Genomic DNA, 23,485 nt, shown 5'->3' on the forward strand with positions numbered 1-23,485 from the left:
GGTTATTTGTGTCCCTATCAGATTTGATAGCTTACCTGCAGGTTCAAAAGATCTGTCTGCAACTTTTCAAAGGCATTATCCAGTGTGATCTACAGGTAAGTTTCTCTGAAGTCAATCTGAAGATGGATCCTAAAGGATATTGTTTTAAAATCTTCTGAAACTGGCCTCAGGGCAGTCCCACACGTCCAGACAATTCCGGTACCGGAAAAAATCGGTACCGGAATTATCCGTGTGCCCCTGCGTTTCTGTGGCACATCAGTGTGGCACACGTGTGCCGCCCGTGTGCCCACTGGGTACCACACGGAGCGTGCAGTAGACAGCGCTAAAGTTTAGCGCTGTCCCCTGCATCGTGCTGAAACCGCGATTCATATCTTCTGTGCAGCAGCGTTTGCTGCAGAGAAGATATGAATAATCTCCCATAGGGGTGGAGCCGCATATTCATTACTGTAAATGAGCGGCCCCACGTGACCGCATACAGTAGAAGGTGCGGCCTGGAGCGGAAGCAGCGACAGCCAATGAGGGAGCTGGGTGAGTATTTTCAGAGCAGCGGGGTGGGGACATGGACCTTTATTTTATACACGATAAACTTAAAAAAAAGGATTATTCATATCTTCTCTGCAGCAAACGCTGCTGCACAGAAGATATGAATCGCGGTTTCAGCATCATGTGGGGGGGACAGCGCTTACTGGAGCGCTGTCCCCTGCACGACACACGGACTGCACACGGACAACGTGTTTTACACAGACCCATTGACTTTAATGGGTCCGTGTAATACGTGCGCTCCCACGAACACTGACATGTCTCCGTGTTTGGCACACGGAGACACGGTCCGCAAAAAATCAATGACATCTGCACAGATGCATTGATTTTAATGCGTCTACGTGTGTCAGTGGCTCCGGTACGTGAGGAAACTGTCACCTCACGTACCGGAGCCACTGACGTGTGAAACCGGCCTAAGGCTGTGTTTGACATGTTTGGGCAGTAGAGTTGCCCATCCGATATATGGGAAGTGTTAGTGTATAGCACTCACATTTCATGCACAGTTAGGCTACGTTTACACGTTGCGTTTTTTTTTTTTCTGCAGGCAAAACCTGCTCTCTTGGCAATAAAGAAGTTGCTTTAAAAAAGTAGGTTTTGCGTTTTTGCTGCATTTTTGTTCCTTAGTTTTCTGCCACCAAAACGCAGCAAAAAGTGATGACTGCGCTTTTTTTTTTCTGCTTTTTTGCACTTACTGCTTTCTATGGGTGTAAAAACGCTGCAAAAATGCTGAAAGTGACATGCTGCAGTTTTAAAAAAACGCAGCAATTTTCCAATTCAGTCAGGAAAAACAAAAAATCTATGTGCTTGAGATTTCTGATATCTCATTGGTTTTTGCTGGTACTTTAAAACACAGCTTTTAATTTGCATAAAAAAAGCAGCAAAAACACAACTCGTGAACATAACCTTAGGCAATGTTCAAACATATTCAGCATTTGCTCAGTATTTTACCTCAGTATTTATGAGCCGAAACCAGGAGTGCGTGAAAATGCAGATTTGGTGACGTGTTTCTATTATACTTTTCCTCTGATTGCTCCACTCTTGACTTTGGCTTACAAATACTGAGGTAAAAAAAACTCCCCAAATACTGAGCGTGTGTACGTGGCCTCGGAGTACTTGCACATGGAGGTTACTTACGGTAGGTGGTATTGGCTGCAGGTCCGCTCTAAAAGCCCTAAAAATTACTTGTTAGAATGACTCTTCCTATTTAGGTAATTTCTGTTGTAAAACTGCTTTGTTGGTGACGTGTTCAGTCTTTGAAGTGTTCTTTTTCATTTATGGTTTTGATAAACACCTGGTGTCAGAAAAGAAGGTGCCCATCACTTCTTTGAAGGATCTGCTGAAGAAAAACGCTCTAAACTAGGTGCAGCCCAATCAAAAGGCTGCAAATCTACTGAGGAAAAAAAACCTGCAAAACGCTTCAAAATGTCTTTGAAATCCCTTCAGGAGATTAAAACAAAACCAAAAACTCCACGAAGATGGAATGTTTCCAGAAATTGTTTTTGTTTAAAAAAAACCTACTGTTTTTGACCACCACAAAAAAAATCTCCACATTCACATACCCTTATGTTGCACAGAGCTTTTGATGGAGAAAAAAAAGTCCACAAATAATCTGGTTGTGTACTGCCAATCAAGTATGTGACACAAATTTATAAATATGTGATTATTCAGAATTGTAGTCTTTGCCTGATGAAAGGACCTGTGTAGTCTCGAAATCTTGCAATTTGTTACCATCTTTTCAGTTAGCCATTAAAAGGTATCAACCACTGAGGACTCTCAATTCTAAATATTTTCCTATCCACTGGCTAACACACTACCATGATATATATCTTTCCTATAAAGAGAAAAATCATACAAACTGAACATTTTGCACTGGTCTCTTAATTTTTGCCAGAGCTGTATTTTTTATATATCATAAATGTCTCTAATAGCAATGCCTTTTTTTTTTTTTTTTGTGAGCCTTGGAAGTAGTTCAATCTAACTATGTGACCCTCAGATTACAAAAGGTTATGCAATGCTGGAATATACCGGTATTGTGACAACAAACATTAGGAGGAGTTGTGTGTGCTCAATATATTTCCTTCTAAGTCATCAAGACAGTCATTCCCATCTGAGCTGAACGCGTCTCCTCAATTTTACAGAAGTTTTTTTAACTGGATACTCTGGTCAGTATTTCACGTCATTGATATCTCAGTGAAGATCTGGAGCGGTGGACACTCATTCCTGTGTAAACCGCTACAAGTGGAAGAAATGATACAGGCAGGAATTTAATATGAGGATAAAGGTAGAAGTCATTGGTGAGCACATAACACAAATGGTTGGTAGATGGACTGGAGATGTAAGGCGAGGGTTGATTACGGCCAGGTTTAGTTTTAGTGCTGAAACTAGAAGAAAAAATGGATAGTGCTTTATGCTAAAGGAACATGAAGTGGCAAACATATTTGGAGATCTTCAGTAAAACAGGTTCACCTGTTGCCACATATTAAGTGCTAAAATCATTAAGTTTTACTTTTTGGTAATAGTTTTTAAAAGTTTTTCCTATATGAACTACCCTTTGAAGTCCAAAGTATAAAAGTAGTAAAATAGGGTGCGCTCTATATTAATTATACAGGCAGCCCGTCATCTGAGTGGATAGCTTTCCTGAGGAGGCATGCAGTCCATTCCCTAAACATGCCCCTCCTGGCTTGTTTGACATATCGCACGCCATGATATGCAAGTCAGAGCGCCATCTGACACGAGTGGTGATGAAGCTGAGACTAATTATTATTTTATTATTATTTATATAGCACCATTGATTCCATGGTGTTGTACATGAGAAGGGGTTACATACAAATCACAGATATCGCTTACAGTAGGCAAACTTAACAATGACACACTGATGTAGAGGGGCGAGGACCCTGCCCTTGCGAGCTTACATTCTACAGGATGGCGGGGAAGGAGACAGTAGGTGGGGGGGTTGCATCATCTCCGATGTTGGTGAGGCGGTAGCTCAGATTGTGGTGAGGAGGCATCGGGGTCAGTGCAGACTGTAGGCTTTCCTGAAGAGGTGGGTTTTCAGTTTCCGTCTGAAGGATCCTAATGTGGTTGATAGTCGGACGTGTTGGGGCAAAGAATTCCAGAAGATGGGGGATATTTGGGAGAAGTTTTGGAGGCTGTTGGGAGAGGAGCGAAGTGTAGAGGAGAGAAGGAAGTTTTGGGAGGACCGGAGATTACGTAAGGGGAGATTAGTTCAGAGATGTGTGGAGGAGACAGGTTATGGATGGCTTTGTGGGTCAGTATTAACGATACAGGAATTAGTCAGTATTAGTAATTTGGACTGGATACGCTGAGGGATTGGGAGCCAGTGAAGAGATTTGCAGAGGTGGGGAAGCTGTGGAGTAGCGAGGAGAGAGATGAATTAGTCGGGCAGCAGAGTTAAGGATGGATTGGAGAGATGCAACGGTGTTAGCAGGAAGGCCACAGAAAAGGATGTTGCAGTAGTCGAGGCAGGAGATGTTGAGGGCATGCACAAGCATTTTAGTAGATTGAAGGTTGAGGAAAGGACGGGTTCTGGAGATATTTTTGAGCTGGAGGTGACAGGAGGTGGAAAGAGCTTGATGTGCAGTTTGAAGGACAGGGCAGAGTCAAGGGTTACTCCGAGGCAGCGGACTTCCGGTACGGGGGAAAGCATGATGTCGTTAATTGCGATAGATAGGTCTGGTAAGGAAGATCTATGAGATGGAGGAAAGATGATGAGTTCAGATTTGTCCACATTGAATTTGAGGAAGCGAGAAGAGTAGGAGGAGGATATGGCTGATAGACACTCCGGGAATCTGGACAGCAGAGAGGTGACGTCTGGGCCAGAGAGGTAGATCTGAGTGTCATCAGCATACGGGCTCATACTCACTTGCGAGAAACTCGGATGAGTCTCTGACGGCAATACCTGGCACTCAGGAGTGGAGCGTGCTGCTGCATGTATTCCTATGCGGCCGCACGCTCCGATCTGAGTGCCGGCAGAAGCGCCAGGTATTAACATGCGAGACTCATCAGAGTTTCTCGAAAGGGAGTATGAGCCCTAAAGGTGGTACAGGAATCATGGGACTTTATGAGACTAATATACCAGTTGGGTACTTCCTTACCTAGATTGTAAAGGCAGGGTTCCCAATTCATCAAAGTATTTTTGCCTTTGAAAGGTCACAAAAGCGGTGCACAACTTGAAATTTGCACAAAAATGTTGAAACTTTTGGCATTTCCACACCTAAGGCTGGTTTCACATTTGCGTCTTTGTGCGCAGCGTTTGATCCACATGCGTATATATATTTAACATTGTGTACGCATGGACATGTGTTTGCATGCTTTTGCTTATGCATGCATTGTTTCGCGGTGGGGCACGGCGAACACATGTTGCATCTTTTGGAGGCGTCAAAAATCCGTCAAATATGCGCAGGCATGCGCATAAGTGCGTAAAAAATGCATTACTGCTTATTTGAATGAATGCGCACGCAAGGACATGCGTTTGATGCGCTTGCGTACTTCGGACTGCGCATGTCCAGGAACTGTTTTGAAACGCCCTCCTGGAAATATCAAACGAATGCGCGTAAACAACGCAAACGCAGGCAAAACGCATACAAACGCATGCGCACACAGTGCTTTTTTCTTTTTTGCCGTCATGCGTAAGCTGATGCAGATAAGAAACGCTGCGTAAACATGCATTTGCATGTGTTTTGGCATACGTATGCAGATGATACGCTGCCCACATGTACACAAATGTGAACTTAGCCGAAGTAAGCACGACATGGCTGGGCCTCGCAAACCCCACACTACAATTCCTTAAACGTTACCCCACAGATGTTGCTAAGTGGTCCCAAGTACTTTTTTCTGATGAAAGCAAATTTTGCATGTCATTCGGAAATCAAGGTGCCAGAGTCTGGAGGAAGACTGGGGAGAAGGAAATGCCAAAATGCCTGAAGTCCAGTGTCAAGTACCCACAGTCAGTGATGGTGTGGGGTGCCATGTCAGCTGCTGGTGTTGGTCCACTGTGTTTTATCAAGGGCAGGGTCAATGCAGCTAGCTATCAGGAGATTTTGGAGCACTTCATGCTTCCATCGGCTGAAATGCTTTATGGAGATGAAGATTTCATTTTTCAGCACGACCTGGCACCTGCTCACAGTGCCAAAACCACTGGTAAATGGTTTACTGACCATGGTATTACTGTGCTCAATTGGCCTGCCAACTCTCCTGACCTGAACCCCATAGAGAATCTGTGGGATATTGTGAAGAGAAAGTTGAGAGACGCAAGACCCAACACTCTGGATGAGCTTAAGGCCGCTATTGAAGCATCCTGGGCCTCCATAACATCTCAGCAGTGTCACAGGCTGATTGCCTCCATGCCACGCCGCATTGAAGCAGTCATTTCTGCCAAAGGATTCCCGACCAAGTATTGAGTGCATAACTGAACATTATTATTTGATGGTTTTTTTGTTTGTTATTAAAAAACACTTTTATTTGATTGGATGGGTGAAATATGCTAATTTATTGAGACAGGTTTTTTGGGTTATCAGGAGTTGTATGCCAAAATCATCAGTATTAAAACAATAAAAGACCTGACAAATTTCAGTTGGTGGATAATGAATCTATAATATATGAAAGTTTAATTGTAATCATTACATTATGGTAAATAATGAAATTTAACACTATATGCTAATTTTTTGAGAAGGACCTGTATATTGGCTCATCACTATTGAAAAGTACTGGTTGGTCGATAGCCCTCCATCAGTAGACTAGGCAGGTTGGTGTCTGAATTACATAATATTAATGGAATAAAAGATTTAAATGAAAAGGAGAGCATATGGGCAGCACGGTGGCGCAGTGGTTAGCACAGCAGCCTTGCAGCGCTGGAGTCCTGGGTTCAAGCCCCACTAAGGACAACATCTGCAAAGAGTTTGTATGTTCTCTCCGTGTTTGCGTGGGTTTCCTCCGGGCACTCCGGTTTCCTCCCACATTCCAAAGACATACTGACAGGGAATTTAGATTGTGAGCCCCAATGGGGACAGCAATGATAATGTGTGTAAAGCGCTGCGGAATATGTTAGCGCTATATAAAAATAAAGATTATTATTATTATTAATGGCTAAATTTGGTAAATTATGGGGTAAATGGACTGGATATCCATTAGTTTTATCTAAGGAGCTGGCAAAAGATGGAGTTTTCAACCAATTAATACTTGGCTAAAAACAGCCTGTTTGGTGGATTGCACACCAGGAGTAGGAGGGTGGGGTGTAGTTGGAGGGAGGGAAAGTTGCTTATTGTAAGACATTATTTTGATAGGAAAACTTGTATGATATTTGAAAACTCATGTATATGTGCTGTATAATGATCATGATTGTTATAAATCATGTAATTTTAATTAGTTCAATAAAAGTTTACTGATTTAAAAAAAAAAACTTGGTGTATTTGTCAATAAAAGTGTAAAAAGATCTAAAAACATTGAAGCAGCAAACTTTGTGAAAACCAAAATTTGTCAGTCTCTAAACCTCTGGCCACAGTTGTACACATGGGTCCATATGCATTATGCGATGCGGAGCATTAAACAATAGCCGTTTAATAATCTGTTTCTATAGGTCAGCGATGCAGAACATATTTTGATCTAATGGCCACATTTCTATACTGAACCTATACAAGGGGACGCAAAAAAAATGTACAGGGGTACTTGCATGAATACAACACTAGAACCACCATCAGTACATTAATACAACACTACAATCACTGTGATGAGGGAACAGCCGCCATCTTGGAACAGGCATACTAACAGATTGGCTTGACTCTATTTTGTCTCCTGGTCACAGGTCTGCAGCGAGTGCTTCTGGCCCCCACCTTTTCTAATGAATAAAGTTCCTATTAGTATGCTAACGGGCTGAGCTCAGTGTAAACTGTAGACGGTATTTCAAAGCTCAATGAGGAAACCACGCCAGCAGGGGGCTTGGAAATGCTTGGGGGCTTAATTAAAACACGCATGCCAAGTGGCCACTGGATACACATCTATTATGGCAGCCCAGTCGAACCGTCTCCAACATGGAATTGTGAATTATGGATGCATCGTCCGAGGTACAGGCTCATAAAAAATATTCTGCTCGCCCTAAAGAAATTGTGCATCTAACAGTGCGACTCCCATGGCGGTGGGAGGTCTGAAACCCGAGATATAGGGATCAGCCTCCCACAGGGACCGAATGGGTCCAGGTTTGATCCCAGTACGACCGGCAGAACAAACCACAGGCGCTGGTACTGCCCGTGTGCTGATCCGATCATCCTGAGGGAAGTTATCCCATTTATTAGAAATTGGAATAAATCTTGCAGGAAGGCAGAGGGGGTGGAGATTGCTAAGCCCACCCAGCTGCAGGCAGGGGGCCTCAGCCATATTTAAGAAGAGCTAAGGTCTCTGGGAGAGTCTCACTCCACAGAAGAAGATGATGATATCTTTTGGAACAGGGTATGCCAGCCAGAGGGGAGCAAGCACACGCTTTCTGGGGGCTGCCCGGCAACTAAGATTTGGACCTGCGGAATGCTGCGCACCCCCGGCTTCCACAAGCGACCTTCAACCTGGTAAATTGACCTCCAGCTTTATACCTTTAAGCCTTGTATTATTGTTGTTATATTGTACTCTGACTGTAACTCTTGATATATTGTGATTGTATATTTCTTGTAATTATCTAGTGCGCCCTTAAGGCAATTAAATCATAAATTAATTTTGGGCTGATCCTTTTACTCTGATTGCGAATCTTAGAATACCCAGTGTGGGTAACAGGGCAGTCTCCCCGGCGGCCATTTGCTCTAGGTGCAGTTCCTTTACTGACCTGAGAGACAAAGGGGGCGCCGGAGAGCTGGGCCTGTGTAGTGACGTGTGAAACCGGCCTTAGTGTGGGATTGCTACTCAGGTGCACTGTGAGGCCCTTCAGTGCAGGCAAAAAATGTAAACAGTTCTTGACAAAGTCTGTTTAGTGCCAGTCCTGGTCACACAGGCTCAGCATGGAGATAAAACACAGGAGGCCTTTTCCTCCACTCACACACACCAGGTGTCAAACAACAGACTCTATTTTAACATGTGAACCACACCCAGAGGTGGGGAATGTGGTCAGCCAGACCCATCCATCCCTAAGGCTGCCGGTAAAACCTGGCCCAGATGCATCAAACAAGCCACTTAGGCTGGTTTCACATTTGCGGTTGTGTCTGCAGCGTTTCTGACGCATACGTCCCCATGCTTCTTGATTTCTTTTTTTTTTTTTTAACATTGTAGATGCAGGTGCATGTGTTTGCCCGCGTTTGCGTTTTTTCGCGGGGCACGGCTATCACACCATTTTGGAATTTTTGAGGCTGCAAATTTCCATCAAATATGCGTAGGCATGCGGATGAGTGCGTTAAGAAAACGCATTACTGTCTATGGGAGTGCATGCGTTCGATGTGCTTGCATACTTTGGACTGCGCATGTCCAGGAACTTATTGAGTCACGCCCTCCTGGAAATATCAAACCCATGCGCATAAAAAGCGCAAACATGTAAAAAAAGCATACAAACGCATGCAAACGCTGCTTTTTTTGCCATCATGCGTATGGCTAAGTTCACTTTGCTTTAAAGCAGCCCGTTCAACACATGCGTTAAACGGGCTGAGTTAACACAAGTGCCGAAATGTGATCATGCTAGCGCAGATAGAGCTAGCAGATGCTCTATCTGCGCTAGCGGTGACAGACCTGGAATCGCTGCAGCCCGCAGAGGTGTTTCCTCTGGTCTTCCATGCTGTCTGAAGTTACAGTATATACTGGCTTATGGCTGTCTACACCCAGGACAAACAGTACCTCTGTGGCTGTCATACGTGTTCCCTGGAAATGCTTTCTGTGTTACGGGTGTGAAAGATGGCACCAGAGAAATCATGCAGAATCCCACCACTGACTGCCAACACCTGTAAAAGATGGCATTAGCGAGATCACATAGAATCCCACCGCTGCCACCACATGTGACAAACTCACACCTGGCCACCCACCTGACGTCATTATTACATCAGATGGATCACTTAATGTTGTCTTCCCACTATCGCCACTGTGACTTTCTGCACCCCCCTGGGGACACGTATGGTCAGCTTGGTACATTTTTACACAGCAGAACTCTATATGGTAAGCAGGCCTTTCTCCTGCTCTGAGCTGGTCAAGGTGTGAGATTTGTCACAGCCTTTGAGGCTTGGTCCCCCTGCTGAGCCAGCTGCACACTGAAGGGGGTCTATGTGTATGTGTTCTGTTACAGCTGCACATTGAAGGTTTTTTTTTTAATCCTGTGCCACATAGGATAGAAATGATTGACATGAAATTATATCATAATCGATCCCGCTCTCTATTTCACACCAAGCAAAAGGTAGCGGGATCGATGCTCACATTCTCCATCAATTATGGGATTGCTACTCACTTGGGTGTGTCGTGAGGCAACACACGGAAGTGTTTCCATTTAAATGTTTATGCTGGTATATTGGTGGTTCATCAACATGCCACAAGCAAAGGAAAAATAAACGGCCTTTCAGTGCAGGCAAAACAAAGTATATGGTTCTTCAAAGTCTGTTTAGAGCCAGTCCTGGTTACACAGGCTGGATAGCATCCAGTATACCGGCTCTTACTGGAGATGACACACAGAAGGCCTTCTTCCGCCACACACAAACCATTTTAACATGTGAACCACACCCAGAGATGGGGTATGTGGGCAGCAAGACATTCCCATCTCTGGGGCCGCCTGTAAAACATAACGACGATGCACCAAACAAGTACTATGTGCACAAGAGCAATACTCCAGGTTTGCATCACAGAGGACAATCACGTCTGTCATACGTACCTCCCATCAACTATGTGTCTGGTAGCCACCTTACAATATACACACACACTGCACACATTTGTAATTGACTTCTGAGATGTCTAGTATTTTAATTACTGTTGGAGTTTTTCTCCATTTTGAGAGAAGCAGCAGCTGGAGCAGAATCGTCTTGTGGATTATGTTCCAAAATGGTGTCTGTGTCTGATGTCCCCTGCTCCCTCATGTAACCTCTAGCGTGCTTCTCCTGCCACCTGCTGGCGGTAAGCTGTACAGCGGAGCTGATCACACCATACTGGTGTGGGGCCTTAGTCATTATGTGAATAATACTGTTTTCTGCACAAATCTTCATCTGTCGCGCAGTTTGCCGACAGTCGCCTTTTCAAAAAACCTGCTTGTTGTACAACTGTTCATAGGTTGTTTGAGGAGTGTTTGCTCAGAAAAATGAAACATGCCTCCCGACGGAGGCAGCCTATACGAGGAAGGAATGAATGAATCCATGTTCTTACAATCGTATTAGTTGTTGGCGATTAAACGTTTAATGTAAAAGGCTAGAAGCTACTTACAGTCCGACAAAAATACATCTGTTTACTGGTAAAGGATTGTTTCCATCCTATAAATAATGGCTTATGGCTAGATCATGGCTTTACTTTATAATAGCAGAGGTCTGACTTCTGGGGCGCTCATTGATCCTCAGACTAGAAGAGATCCGGAGCTCCCTGATTAAACGAGTATTCGGGATACACATACAACTTGATCCTAGGGTGTGCATACTGGGCCTTCTGGGGATGGGGGGAGATGTAAGGTCCCCTGTGACTACCGCCATTCTGAGAACACTGTTTCTGGCCAGGAAATTGTTAACATTGCACTGTTTCGACCGTAATCCCCCAACATTGGAGGAATTAAAAGCCAAATTTCAGACCATATGCCTGGAGAGATGTACGTACATTAAAAGGAACTCAATAAAAAAGTTTATAAATATATGGGATTGGTGGCTGGTCACCCCTGAGGTGGCTTCTGTGGACCTACTCAGCATAACTGTACTAGACCAGTTGGCTATTTCGGCTTTTTAAATATTGTATGTTGAAGACTCATAAATACCAATTATTTTCTGTTCGTAAACATGTTGTTAGTGAACATACAACCAATACTAGGTTTGGTATAATCCCTGTATTTAAATAACTTGTCTCCAGTCTTTGGGAAAATCTTCATTTGGACAAAATTGATAACTTTGTTTGGCATGGACTACCTTGGCAGGTACAGAACTATATAAAGTTTCAGGGTTAAACTTGTTTATTAGGTTTATTGTGTTTGTACTATAATGTATGATGTATGTAACGGTTTATAAAATTATATAATCAATAAAAATGATCTGATTTAAAAAAAAAAAAAAAAGAGATCCAGAGCTATGAGAGTATAGCTGTGCTGGGACATGTAGCCAGCCCCCTTAGACAGGGCTACATGGCCGTACCCCATTCAGAAGGTGGCCAGGATGCTACTCTGTGCTACCCCAGAGCAGAGTCCCCTTCATTCTCCCAGAGGACAGACCTCCTGTCTGTAGTGATACAGTTATATACCATCACTTTGTTGGATAGGAATAAGCCTTTGAATACGATAATGTTGTAAAAATTTTTCGCTGTTGGAGTTTTCAACTCAAAAAACTTAGTTCCCCATTGTATTATTATCTCCTGTTACCTATATTGAGCTGACATATTCCATGGCGCTGTACCATGCAGTGAGTGGATTGTCATCCACATAAGTCCCTGCCGCCTAGCACCAATTCTCTTTTGGTTATATGTTCAGAATATGAGTTTAAGCATCCCGAAAATCTCAGGGAGAGGAGTGTCGTGCTCCAATAGGGTGATGTGCTCCAATAGGGTGATGTGCACATGGCATCTTAAAGAAGGCAAAGCCTCTTTGGGAAACCGTCGGCAGGTGTTTTTCTGAAGCGTCTTTGCCGGTGTGTTATCGGCCATTATCGCAGCTAAGCCGTTACTGGATGCTTTCATACATAGAGAGCGCCGCTGCTCTAGTCATCACTTATTGGCTGTAGCCAGCGCTGCGGCCTATCACTGAGCTCAGCGGTTCTGCCGACATAGACGGTAGTGATGGGCTGCAGCGGTGACGTCACATCTACAGCTCTGCAGGCTATCACTGAGCTCAGCGGTTCTGCCGACATAGACGGTAGTGATAGCCTGCAGCGGTGACGTCACATCTACAGCTCTGCAGGCTATCACTGAGCTCAGCGGTTCTGCCGACATAGACGGTAGTGATAGCCTGCAGCGGTGATGTCACATCTACAGCTCTGCAGGCTATCACTGAGCTCAGCGGTTCTGCCAACATAGATGGTATAAAACCAATATCGAAGTGAACATAAACCAAAATAACCGAAAAAGTATATAAAAGATAAAATTTTATTGAAAATAAAAAATAAAAATTACAAAAAAGGAAAAAACAACCAAGTGAAAAAGCCACTTTGGCGAAACGTACGTTGGAGTCGGAGTCCTTGAGGGTCACAGATCATCTCCACACTGGTACTAGTATTTTTCCAGAGCTTTATGCACTTATTTTGTCTAGGTTAGACTATTTATGATGGATGCATATGCACTTTACTGAGATGGATGACTTATTTTTTTTGGGTCATCTACTTTGTCTCATTTTGTTGCACTTTGGAGGGTTATATGTTTTAGTATATACTTTTTTTGTATCTTTTATATTATATGGATCTGGTCTCCTCATTCAAAATATCCTTTGTTACATGTTGTAGTATTATTGGTTGTTTTTTCCTTTTTTGTAATTTTTATTTTTTATTTTCAATAAAATTATATCTTTTATATACTTTTTCGGTTATTTTGGTTTATGTTCACTTCGATATTGGTTTTATATTTGCTGGTGGACATTAATTCACTAGGGTGAATTGTGTTGTTTATTCAACATAGACGGTAGTGATAGGCTGCAGCAGTGACGTCACATCTACAGCTCTGCAGGCTATCACTGAACTCAGCGGTTCTGCCGACAGACGGTAGTGATAGCCTGCAGAGCTGTAGATGTGACATCACCGCTGCAGCCTATCACTGAGCTCAGCGGTTCTGCTGACATAGACGGTAGTGATAGGCTGCAGCGGTGAAGTCACATCTACAGCTCTGCAGCCTATCACTGAGCTCAGCGGTTCTGCTGACATAGACGGTAGTGATAGCCTGCAGAGCTGTAGATGTGACGTCACCGCTGCAGCCTATCACTGAGCTCAGCGGTTCTGCTGACATAGACGGTAGTGATAGTCTGCAGAGCTGTAGATGTGACGTCACCGCTGCAGCCTATCACTGAGCTCAGCGGTTCTGCTGACATAGACGGTAGTGATAGCCTGCAGAGCTGTAGCTGTGACGTCACTTGGGCAGAGACTGAGGGTTGGCTCAGGATCAGGAAGGATAAGAGTCGGACGATTTTCTTATTTTTATCATGGCAAGCATTATTTTCTTTTTCTCCAAAACATGAAAGGGACAGCCCCTCTAAAGTTGTGTTAATGTCCCCCTTGAATAGACTAAACCACAGTGAGTCCATGCAGAGTTAGGCTAGGGGTACACATACCTTGGAGCTTCTGTTACGAATCTGTCGAAAGTTCTATAATTTTTTTTTTGCTAGAAGTAAAAGCTGAACCTGACGGCATCCCAAACTGAATCCAAGCGGTCCCTACTGCAGTGAGTGGGGTCTGACTACATTTGTATCTGTCACGGTTGAAGAAAAACCACACCAAACACTAGCGTGACTCTCGCCTGACATACGTATTTTCCAGATATCTGTGTAGATTCGTATTCTCTTAATTCCCAGTCAGTCTTACGTATACATTTCACTTCCTAATCTAGCCATTCAGCATCGGAAGAGTCCAATCACTCTGTGACAGAGTCAGGCAGCCAATCAGAGAGTGAGCAGGCGAGTGAGCAGGCCAGCGGCGAATCCAACAGCAGCTCCGAGTCCTCCGAGAGCCAGTCTGAATCCGAGTGCGAATCCAATGGATCCAAAACACAGGAACTGCTCTCCGATGCCAAAGAAAAGTCTGTGCCCAAGAAGGAGAGGCTGGCCGATGTGAAAAAGGTAAGATCTGTGGGGGTGGGAAGAAAAGTGTTGTGCTGCTGGACCACTAAGAAATGTAATTTATGATATCTGGCATGATGCCCTTTCCGTCTTTGCTTTGCCACCATGTTCCCTTCGGTTCCAGTGGAAAGAGCACATCTTAACTAGTGTTGAGCATTCCGATACCGCAAGTATCGGGTATCGGCCGATACTTGCGGTATCGGAATTCCGATACCGAGATCCGATACTTTTGTGGTATCGGGTATCGGTATCGGATACATAGAGATGTGTAAAATAAAGAATTAAAATAAAAAATATTGATATATCTACCTCTCCGGCGGCCCCTGGACTCAGCGCGGGTAACCGGCAGGCTTCGTTGTTCAAAATCAGCGCTTTTAGGACCTGAGAATCACGTCCCGGCTTCTGATTGGTCGCGGGCCGCCCATGTGACCGCCACGCGACCAATCACAAGCCGCGACGTCATTCGCAGGTCCTTAACGCGCTCATTTTTTAAAAATGAGCACGTTAATGGCTTTCAAAGACGTAGCGGCTTGTGATTGGTCGCGGCCACGCGACCAATCACAAGCCGCTACGTCTTTGAAAGTCATTAACGCGCTCATTTTTAAAAATGAGCGCGTTAATAGCTTGCGGTGACGTCGCGGCTTGTGATTGGTCGCGTGGCCGCGACCAATCACAAGCCGCTACGTCTTTGAAAGCCATTAACGCGCTCATTTTTAAAAATGAGCGCGTTAATAGCTTGCGGTGACGTCGCGGCTTGTGATTGGTCGCGTGGCCGCGACCAATCACAAGCCGCTACGTCTTTGAAAGTCATTACCGCGCTCATTTTTAAAAAATGAGCGCGTTAAGGACCTGCGAATGACGTCACGGCTTGTGATTGGTCGCGTGGCGGTCACATGGGCGGCCCGCGACCAATCAGAAGCCGGGACGTGATTCTCAGGTCCTAAAAGCGCTGATTTTGAACAAAGAAGCCTGCCGGTTACCCGCGCTGAGTTCAGGGGCCGCCGGAGAGGTAAATATATCAATATTTTTTATTTTAATTCTTTATTTTACACATCCCTATGGATCCCAGGGCCTGAAGGAGAGTTTCCTCTCCTTCAGACCCTGGGAACCATGAGAATACCTTCCGATACTTGATGTCCCATTGACTTGTATTGGTATCGGATATCGGTATCGGCGATATCCGATATTTTTCGGGTATCGGCCGATACTATCCGATACCGATACTTTCAAGTATCGGACGGTATCGCTCAACACTAATCTTAACAAAAATTTTTTATAGAGGTTGTTTGAGGTAACTGTTCTTGAACTGCTTCTTTACGAGAAAGTAATGACATAGGCACCTATATTAATACATGATTTTACCACACTTTTTACAATAGTCCTGTATATATTAAGTTTTATTAGACTTGACATCAGCACTTGTGGATTGATGTTCTGTATAATTGGACGATTATTTGGAAAAATAAGTTACTTGTAATGTTAGATCAATTTGAGTAAATCAGGCAAGAATATAACATTTACGATATTGTCTTTTATGCCCTCGTATTAGTAACTGTATGATGTGGTTCTGAGATGGAAGCAAATTCTTGAATATCACATCCAGAAAAACCAAGCTCTAGTCGTTGGTATTTGTCCATTGGTAGCATTAGGCAGTATAATAACTATCAGATCATCGTCCCATTATTTTCTTTAGATGTGGGAAGAATACCCTGATGTGTATGGTGTAAGAAGGTCTAACAGGAGCCGACAAGAGCCTTCAAGATTCAACATTAAGGCAGAGGTAAGCAGCGACATCGCAGGCAAGGAAGAAAATGCAGAGTAATTCTCCATTATATAAACTGTGTGAGTAAATGATTTCCTTACACAGAGGCAGATAATTTAGGATTTGTGTTTAGGCATACAAGGGGTGCAGACTAGTGATGAGCGAGTGTACTCGTTGCTTGGGTTTCCCGAGCATGCTCATGTGGTCTCCGAGTATTTGTAAGTGCTCAGAGATTTGGTTTTTGTTGATGCAGCTTTATGATTTACAGCTGCTAGCCAGTCTGAGTACATGTGGGGGTTGCCTGGTTGTATTCAAGCTGTCTAGCAGCTGTAAGTCATTCCGCTGCAAAGAAAACTAAATCTCCGAACACTAACAATTACTCGGAGACCACCCGAGCGTGCTCGGGAAAAGCCGAGCAACGAGTATACTCGCTCATCAGTAATGCAGACCTTTCCATCATACCTTTTTTGTGTTCCTTCCAATCCTGGATTTGACTTGATATACTAATATAAAGCACTGACCAAGATACTGGTGTGTGAAAGTAGAGTTAACAAAATTAAATGTCGGCTGACAATGGAAGGTTGTAGGTCAGGTAGAAATATATTGATTTTTGAGAGCAGTGTACCTTTTCCAAACCTTAACCCTCGGAGCTTTTTTCGGTTTTGCGTTTTCGTTTTTCCCGCACCTTCTTCCCAGCGCCATAACTTTTTTTTTTCCCATCAATATGGCCATGTGAAGGCTTGTGTTTTTGGAGAATGAGTTGTACTTTTGAATAACACAATTGGTTTACCATGTTGTGTACTAGAAAACAGGAAAAAAATTCCAAGTGCGTTTAAATTGTCCGGAAGCACGATTTAAATGCCGCTGTCAGAGTTTGACAGTGGCATTTAACTGGTTAAAGGCCGCAGATGGATCCTGATTCCGCCCGCGGATATTGCGGGCACATGTCAGCTGTTCAAAACAGCTGACATGTACCCGGAAAGATGTGGGCTTACTGTCGGAGCCCATATCAAAGGGAGGGAGACCAACATCGGCATTAATGTATGCCCGATGTAGGTAAGGGGTTAAAGGGAACGTGTCATGTAAAATAATGCTATTACCTGCAGATATGGAGTTAATCTGCAGGTTAAAAGCGTTCTGACACTGCGGCTCCGGATCTGTCCTGGACCCAGTGGTGTTCAGCATTTTTATAAATGATCTAGATAAGGGAACTGAAGGTAAACTAATCAAATTTTCAGCCTATGCAAAGCTAGGAGGGTAGCTAACACTAGAGAAAACATAGAAAGAAAGGATTCAGAAGGATCCAGATACGCTTGAATAATGGGTAGTGACTAGTAGAATGGTATTTAACAGGGACAAAATGCAAGATTCTAGAGCTGGACAAGAAAAACAAAAATGACATCTACAGAATGGGAGGAATATGGCTAAGCAACAGCACGTGTGAAAAAGACTTGAGTATACTAATAGATCACAGACTACACATGAGTCAGCAGTGTGATGCAGCAGCAAAAAAGGCAAATGCAATTCTGGGATGTATTAACAGAAGCATATAGTCTAGATCACGTGAAGTCATTATTGCCCTCTACTCCTCCTTGGTCAGACCTCATCTGTAATACTGTGTACAGCTCTGGGCACCACATTTTAACCCCTTCATGACCTTGGGATTTTTCGTTTTTCCGTGTTCGTTTTTCACTCCCCTCCTTCCCAGAGCCATAACTTTTTTATTTTTCTGTCAATTTGGCCATGTGAGGGCTTATTTTTTGCGGGACGAGTTGTACTTTTGACATCATTGGTTTTAGCATGTCGTGTACTAGAAAACGGGAAAAAAATTCCAAGTGCGGTGAAATTGCAAAAAAAGTGCAGTCCCACACTTGTTTTTTGTTTGGCTTTTTTGCTAGGTTCACTAAATGCTAAAACTGACTTGACATTATGATTCTCCAGGTCAGTACGAGTTCGTAGACACCTAACATGACTAGGCTATTTTTTATCTAAGTGGTGAAAAAAAATTCCAAACTTTGCTAAAAAAATTGCGCCATTTTCCGATACTCATAGCGTCTCCAATTTTCGTGATCTGGGGGTCAGTTGAGGGCTTATTTTTTGCGTGCCGAGATGACGTTTTTAATGATAGCATTTCGGTGCAGATTCGTTCTTTTGATCGGCCGTTATTGCATTTTAATGCAATGTCGCGGTGACCTAAATAACTTAATTCTGGCGTTTCTAATTTTTTTCTCGCTACGCCGTTTAGCGATCAGGTTAATGCTTTTTTTTAATTGATCGGGCTATTCTGAGCGCGGTGATACCAAATATGTGTAGATTTGATTTTTTTTTTATTGATTTATTTTGATTGGGGCGAAAGGGGGGTGATTTAAACTTTTATATTTTTTTTTATTTTTTTCACATTTTTTTAAACTTTTTTTTTTTACTTTTGCCATGCTTCAATAGCCTCCATGGGAGGCTAGAAGCAGGCACAACTCGATCGCCTCTGCTACATAGCAGCGATCTGCTGATCGCTGCTATGTAGCAGAAATGGAGGTGTGCTGTGAGCACCGACCACAGGGTGGCGCTCACAGCCACCGGTGATCAGTAACCATAGAGGTCTCAAGGACCTCTATGGTTACCATCCTGACGCATCGCCGACGCCCGATCATGTGACGGGGGTCGGCAATGACGTCATTTCCGGCCGCCCGGCCGGAAGCGGTAGTTAAATGCCGCTGTCTGCGTTTGACAGCGGCATTTAACTAGTTAATAGGTGCGGGCAGATTGCGATTCTGCCCGCGCCTATTACGGGCACATGTCAGCTGTTCAAAACAGCTGACATGTCCTGGCTTTGATGCGGGCTCACCGCAGAGCCCTGCATCAAAGCAGGGGATCTGACCTTGGACATACTATTCCGTCCAAGGTCAGAAAGGGGTTAAAAAAGACATTGAAAAACTGGAGCAAGTTTGGAGAATCGCTCCCAGGTTGGTGAGCGGACTGCAAACTGTCGAAAAGGACCGTTAAAGGATCTGGGAATGTTTAGCTTGCAAAATAGAAGGCTAAGAGAAGACTTAACAGCTGTCTACAAATATCTGAAGGGATGTCCGTGTAGAGGGATCATCATTATTCTCATTTGTACATGGAAACACGAGAAGCAATGGAATGAAACTGACAGGGAGACGATACAGATTAGATATTAGAAAAAGAAATTTGACAGTGAGGGTGATCAGTGAGTGGAACAGGCTGCCATAAGAGGTTGCAAGTTCTCCTTCATGGAACGGTTGGACATGATGACCCTGGAGGTCCCTTCCAACGCTAACATTCTATGATTCTACTAATTATGCAGTGTGCCCAAACTTTATGTATGTAAATGTATGCATGTGTGTACATATAGATATACAGTATATATATATATATATATATATATATATATATATATACAGGTCCTTCTCAAAAAATTAGCATATAGTGTTAAATTTCATTATTTACCATAATGTAATGATTACAATTAAACTTTCATATATTATAGATTCATTATCCACCAACTGAAATTTGTCAGGTCTTTTATTGTTTTAATACTGATGATTTTGGCATACAACTCCTGATAATCCAAAAAACCTGTCTCAATAAATTAGCATATTTCACCCATCCAATCAAATAAAAGTGTTTTTTAATAACAAACAAAAAAACCAACAAATAATAATGTTCAGTTATGCACTCAATACTTGGTCGGGAATCCTTTGGCAGAAATGACTGCTTCAATGCGGCGTGGCATGGAGGCAATCAGCCTGTGACACTGCTGAGATGTTATGGAGGCCCAGGATGCTTCAATAGCGGCCTTAAGCTCATCCAGAGTGTTGGGTCTTGCGTCTCTCAACTTTCTCTTCACAATATCCCACAGATTCTCTATGGGGTTCAGGTCAGGAGAGTTGGCAGGCCAATTGAGCACAGTAATACCATGGTCAGTAAACCATTTACCAGTGGTTTTGGCACTGTGAGCAGGTGCCAGGTCGTGCTGAAAAATGAAATCTTCATCTCCATAAAGCATTTCAGCCGATGGAAGCATGAAGTGCTCCAAAATCTCCTGATAGCTAGCTGCATTGACCCTGCCCTTGATGAAACACAGTGGACCAACACCAGCAGCTGACATGGCACCCCACACCATCACTGACTGTGGGTACTTGACACTGGACTTCAGGCATTTTGGCATTTCCTTCTCCCCAGTCTTCCTCCAGACTCTGGCACCTTGATTTCCGAATGACATGCAAAATTTGCTTTCATCAGAAAAAAGTACTTGGGACCACTTAGCAACAGTCCAGTGCTGCTTCTCTGTAGCTCAAAAGTGGCTTTACCTGGGGAATGCGGCACCTGTAGCCCATTTCCTGCACACGCCTGTGCACGGTGGCTCTGGATGTTTCCACACCAGACTCAGTCCACTGCTTCCTCAGGTTCCCCAAGGTCTGGAATCGGTCCTTCTCCACAATCTTCCTCAGGGTCCGGTCTCCTCTTCTCGTTGTACAGCGTTTTCTGCCACATTGTTTCCTTCCAACAGACTTACCATTGAGGTGCCTTGATACAGCACTCTGGGAACAGCCTATTTGTTGAGAAATTTCTTTCTGGGTCTTACCCTCTTGCTTGAGGGTGTCAATGATGGCCTTCTTGACATCTGTCAGGTCGCTAGTCTTACCCATGATGGGGGTTTTGAGTAATGAACCAGGCAGGGAGTTTATAAAAGCCTCAGGTATCTTTTGCATGTGTTTAGAGTTAATTAGTTGATTCAGAAGATTAGGGTAATAGGTCGTTTAGAGAACCTTTTCTTGATATGCTAATTTATTGAGACAGGTTTTTTGGGTTATCAGGAGTTGTATGCCAAAATCATCAGTATTAAAACAATAAAAGACCTGACAAATTTCAGTTGGTGGATAATGAATCTATAATATATGAAAGTTTAATTGTAATCATTACATTATGGTAAATAATGAAATTTAACACTATATGCTAATTTTTTGAGAAGGACCTGTATATATATACACCCCCTTTGAAACAGTATGATTGTAATCAATACCTCACCGAACACATGAACAGTTAACAAGATTTGGACAAAACAAGAGTTTCATAGTACAGTTTTTTAATTCATGACATAAAAGTAAGGTTAATAATATACGGTAACTTTCATTACAAAATCTTCAGTTTTGCTTAAATTAGTTGATTCGGTAATGAATGCACCTCACATCGTAAACTGCTACATCTAATTTTTCGTATGAACCCCATGACTTTTAAGTACAGCACCAAGGCTTATAGGTATGGAATGAACAAGTTGGTGACATATTGCGACATCTCTCTTCTTCAATTCTACAAGAACGGCCTCTTTTAGAGCCTGGATGCTGGATGGAGACTGATGCTTGATTTGTGTCTTCAGAATTCCCCATAGGTGTTTCGGGTGGGTTCAGATCAGGAGACATAATGTTGTGTGATAAAAAAAAATGGAAGCAGAATTCTCAAAACATCTCAAATTATTCAATATAGAGTATGAGCACTAAGGCAGAAATACACATACTTACACGTTTTTGCTGCTATTAATGAGGTTATTAATGGTTAATCTACATATGGGGACCTCAGTGCGAATTAACCCCTGAGCCCAAAGAAGAGAACCAAAGGATACCCATAAAATATCTTAGTTTATTACCAAAAATTAAAAAAGAACAGGTATGGTACATACAATGCAAAAAATACCCAGGGGACCAGAACAACACCCTTAATCATATTACATAAATATATGCCAAAAAACACAGCAGAAGAGGAGAATTTAATGCTTATTAGGGTTAGCAAATGCTATGAGCCACTCAAATACTACCTGATCTGCGAAATACATGAGATAAGAATTAATCATTCAGCAGTGCCCTGACCAGGCATACATCGTAAATCATACTCATATACAGGCACAGATCCTAGAGCGTATATTATCTCGCAGCTGTGAACACGTGGATTTGTTAGGGCAGTAAATCAGATGGTATCGGGTGATTCCGTACTCCCCTGTCGCCACGACGCGTGTTTCGCCCCTGGCTTTTGTCCTTTGCTTGTTACAGCGATTTTGTGAACAAGGCCACGGGTTGGCCGAAACGTCAATTCGCCAAGTACCTCTTTCCACTGATTCAAATTTAATAAACTTTTTGATTAATGCAATTGGAAACCATACGAGTGCAGTGATTATTCTGACTTGATGTCCCAAATGTGGTAGATGAGAGGCAAGTCCCATCCAGAGGCCATGGTAGCGCATTATGTCTACGTAGGCTGCTCACAGAAGCATCGCAACATGTGGCCTGGTGTTGTCTTGTTGATAAAATGGCTTATGGGACACTTTGCACTTTGGAGAAATGGCCATACCTCTTGTTATATGACCAAATCAATATAACTCTGACCTGTTAGCACATCTGAAATGAAGACTAGAGGGGTCAAGCTGCCTTACATTTTGCTAACCCACAGCAATCCTAGGAGTCGGACTGTTGTGACATTACCTAGTGAAGCCTTCTTGAGTGCATTGCCCACATGGTTTTGTCAGATTTAAAGAATGGCGTGTAATGATCCTTGTGTATTGAAAGTGAAATTATGTCAGATTAGGTGTCTACACAAACCACCATAAGGCATGTGCATGACATTGGGCCAGATCTCCAGCTACAAGTGTTCAAGTAACTTCACGGCACCGCTCTGAAAGGCTATCATGGTGCATAGCAAGATGGTAATGGAGGCTGAAAATGGATCTATCCTCTTCAGAGACACGCTTTTCTCTTGGATTCCATATTAGCCGAGATTGGTCTGGAGGCTGTAGTCAACTTCTTGAAGAAGTGCTCACAAGGGATTGTGAAAGTGTCTCAGGAACCATTTTTCAACATGAGAACACTAGGCTGCATGTTGCTTGTGCAATTGTGAGCAGCCTGTGTGGGCTAATGGCGCTACCATGGCCTACAACATAAGTGAGTATATTTCTGCCCATCGCGATACTAAATGAATGGAGATGTTCTGAAAATGTTTTTTCATCAATTGCATATAGGTAAAATGTCTTTCAATCCCGTGGTTTCATTATTCCATTGCTTTTCCCTCTTTGTGTTGCAATTTCAAAGATAAAACGTGGCTGTTTATACTCCATGTATGTGCCTATTATTTTCTTTGGGCTGTTTTTTAGACTACAGATTCTGAAAGTGAAAGCCCAAGGAGGAGGAGTACAAGATCAACCTGCAAGAAGTGAGTATTTCTGAACCCCAACCATGTGGCAGGTATAGCTGCCTTCACAATTCCATTTTTAATCT

The 23,485-nt window shown here is 43.2% G+C and overlaps 1 protein-coding gene across 3 annotated transcripts in view; it reads left to right on the top strand.

Moving 5' to 3' along the window:
* Positions 1 to 23,485, top strand: part of CHD2 (chromodomain helicase DNA binding protein 2) — a 123,313-nt gene that overhangs the window by 15,803 nt on the left and 84,025 nt on the right. For all 3 annotated transcript variants that reach the window (XM_069766265.1, XM_069766266.1, XM_069766267.1), the window contains exons 3-5: positions 14,215 to 14,443; positions 16,137 to 16,223; positions 23,362 to 23,420. In XM_069766265.1, the coding sequence (XP_069622366.1) occupies positions 14,215 to 14,443; positions 16,137 to 16,223; positions 23,362 to 23,420 (375 nt within the window). The remainder of the gene's footprint in view (positions 1 to 14,214; positions 14,444 to 16,136; positions 16,224 to 23,361; positions 23,421 to 23,485) is intronic.

This window comes from Ranitomeya imitator, chromosome 4 (genome assembly GCF_032444005.1).
Source record: "Ranitomeya imitator isolate aRanImi1 chromosome 4, aRanImi1.pri, whole genome shotgun sequence".
Classification (NCBI taxonomy): domain Eukaryota; kingdom Metazoa; phylum Chordata; class Amphibia; order Anura; family Dendrobatidae; genus Ranitomeya; species Ranitomeya imitator.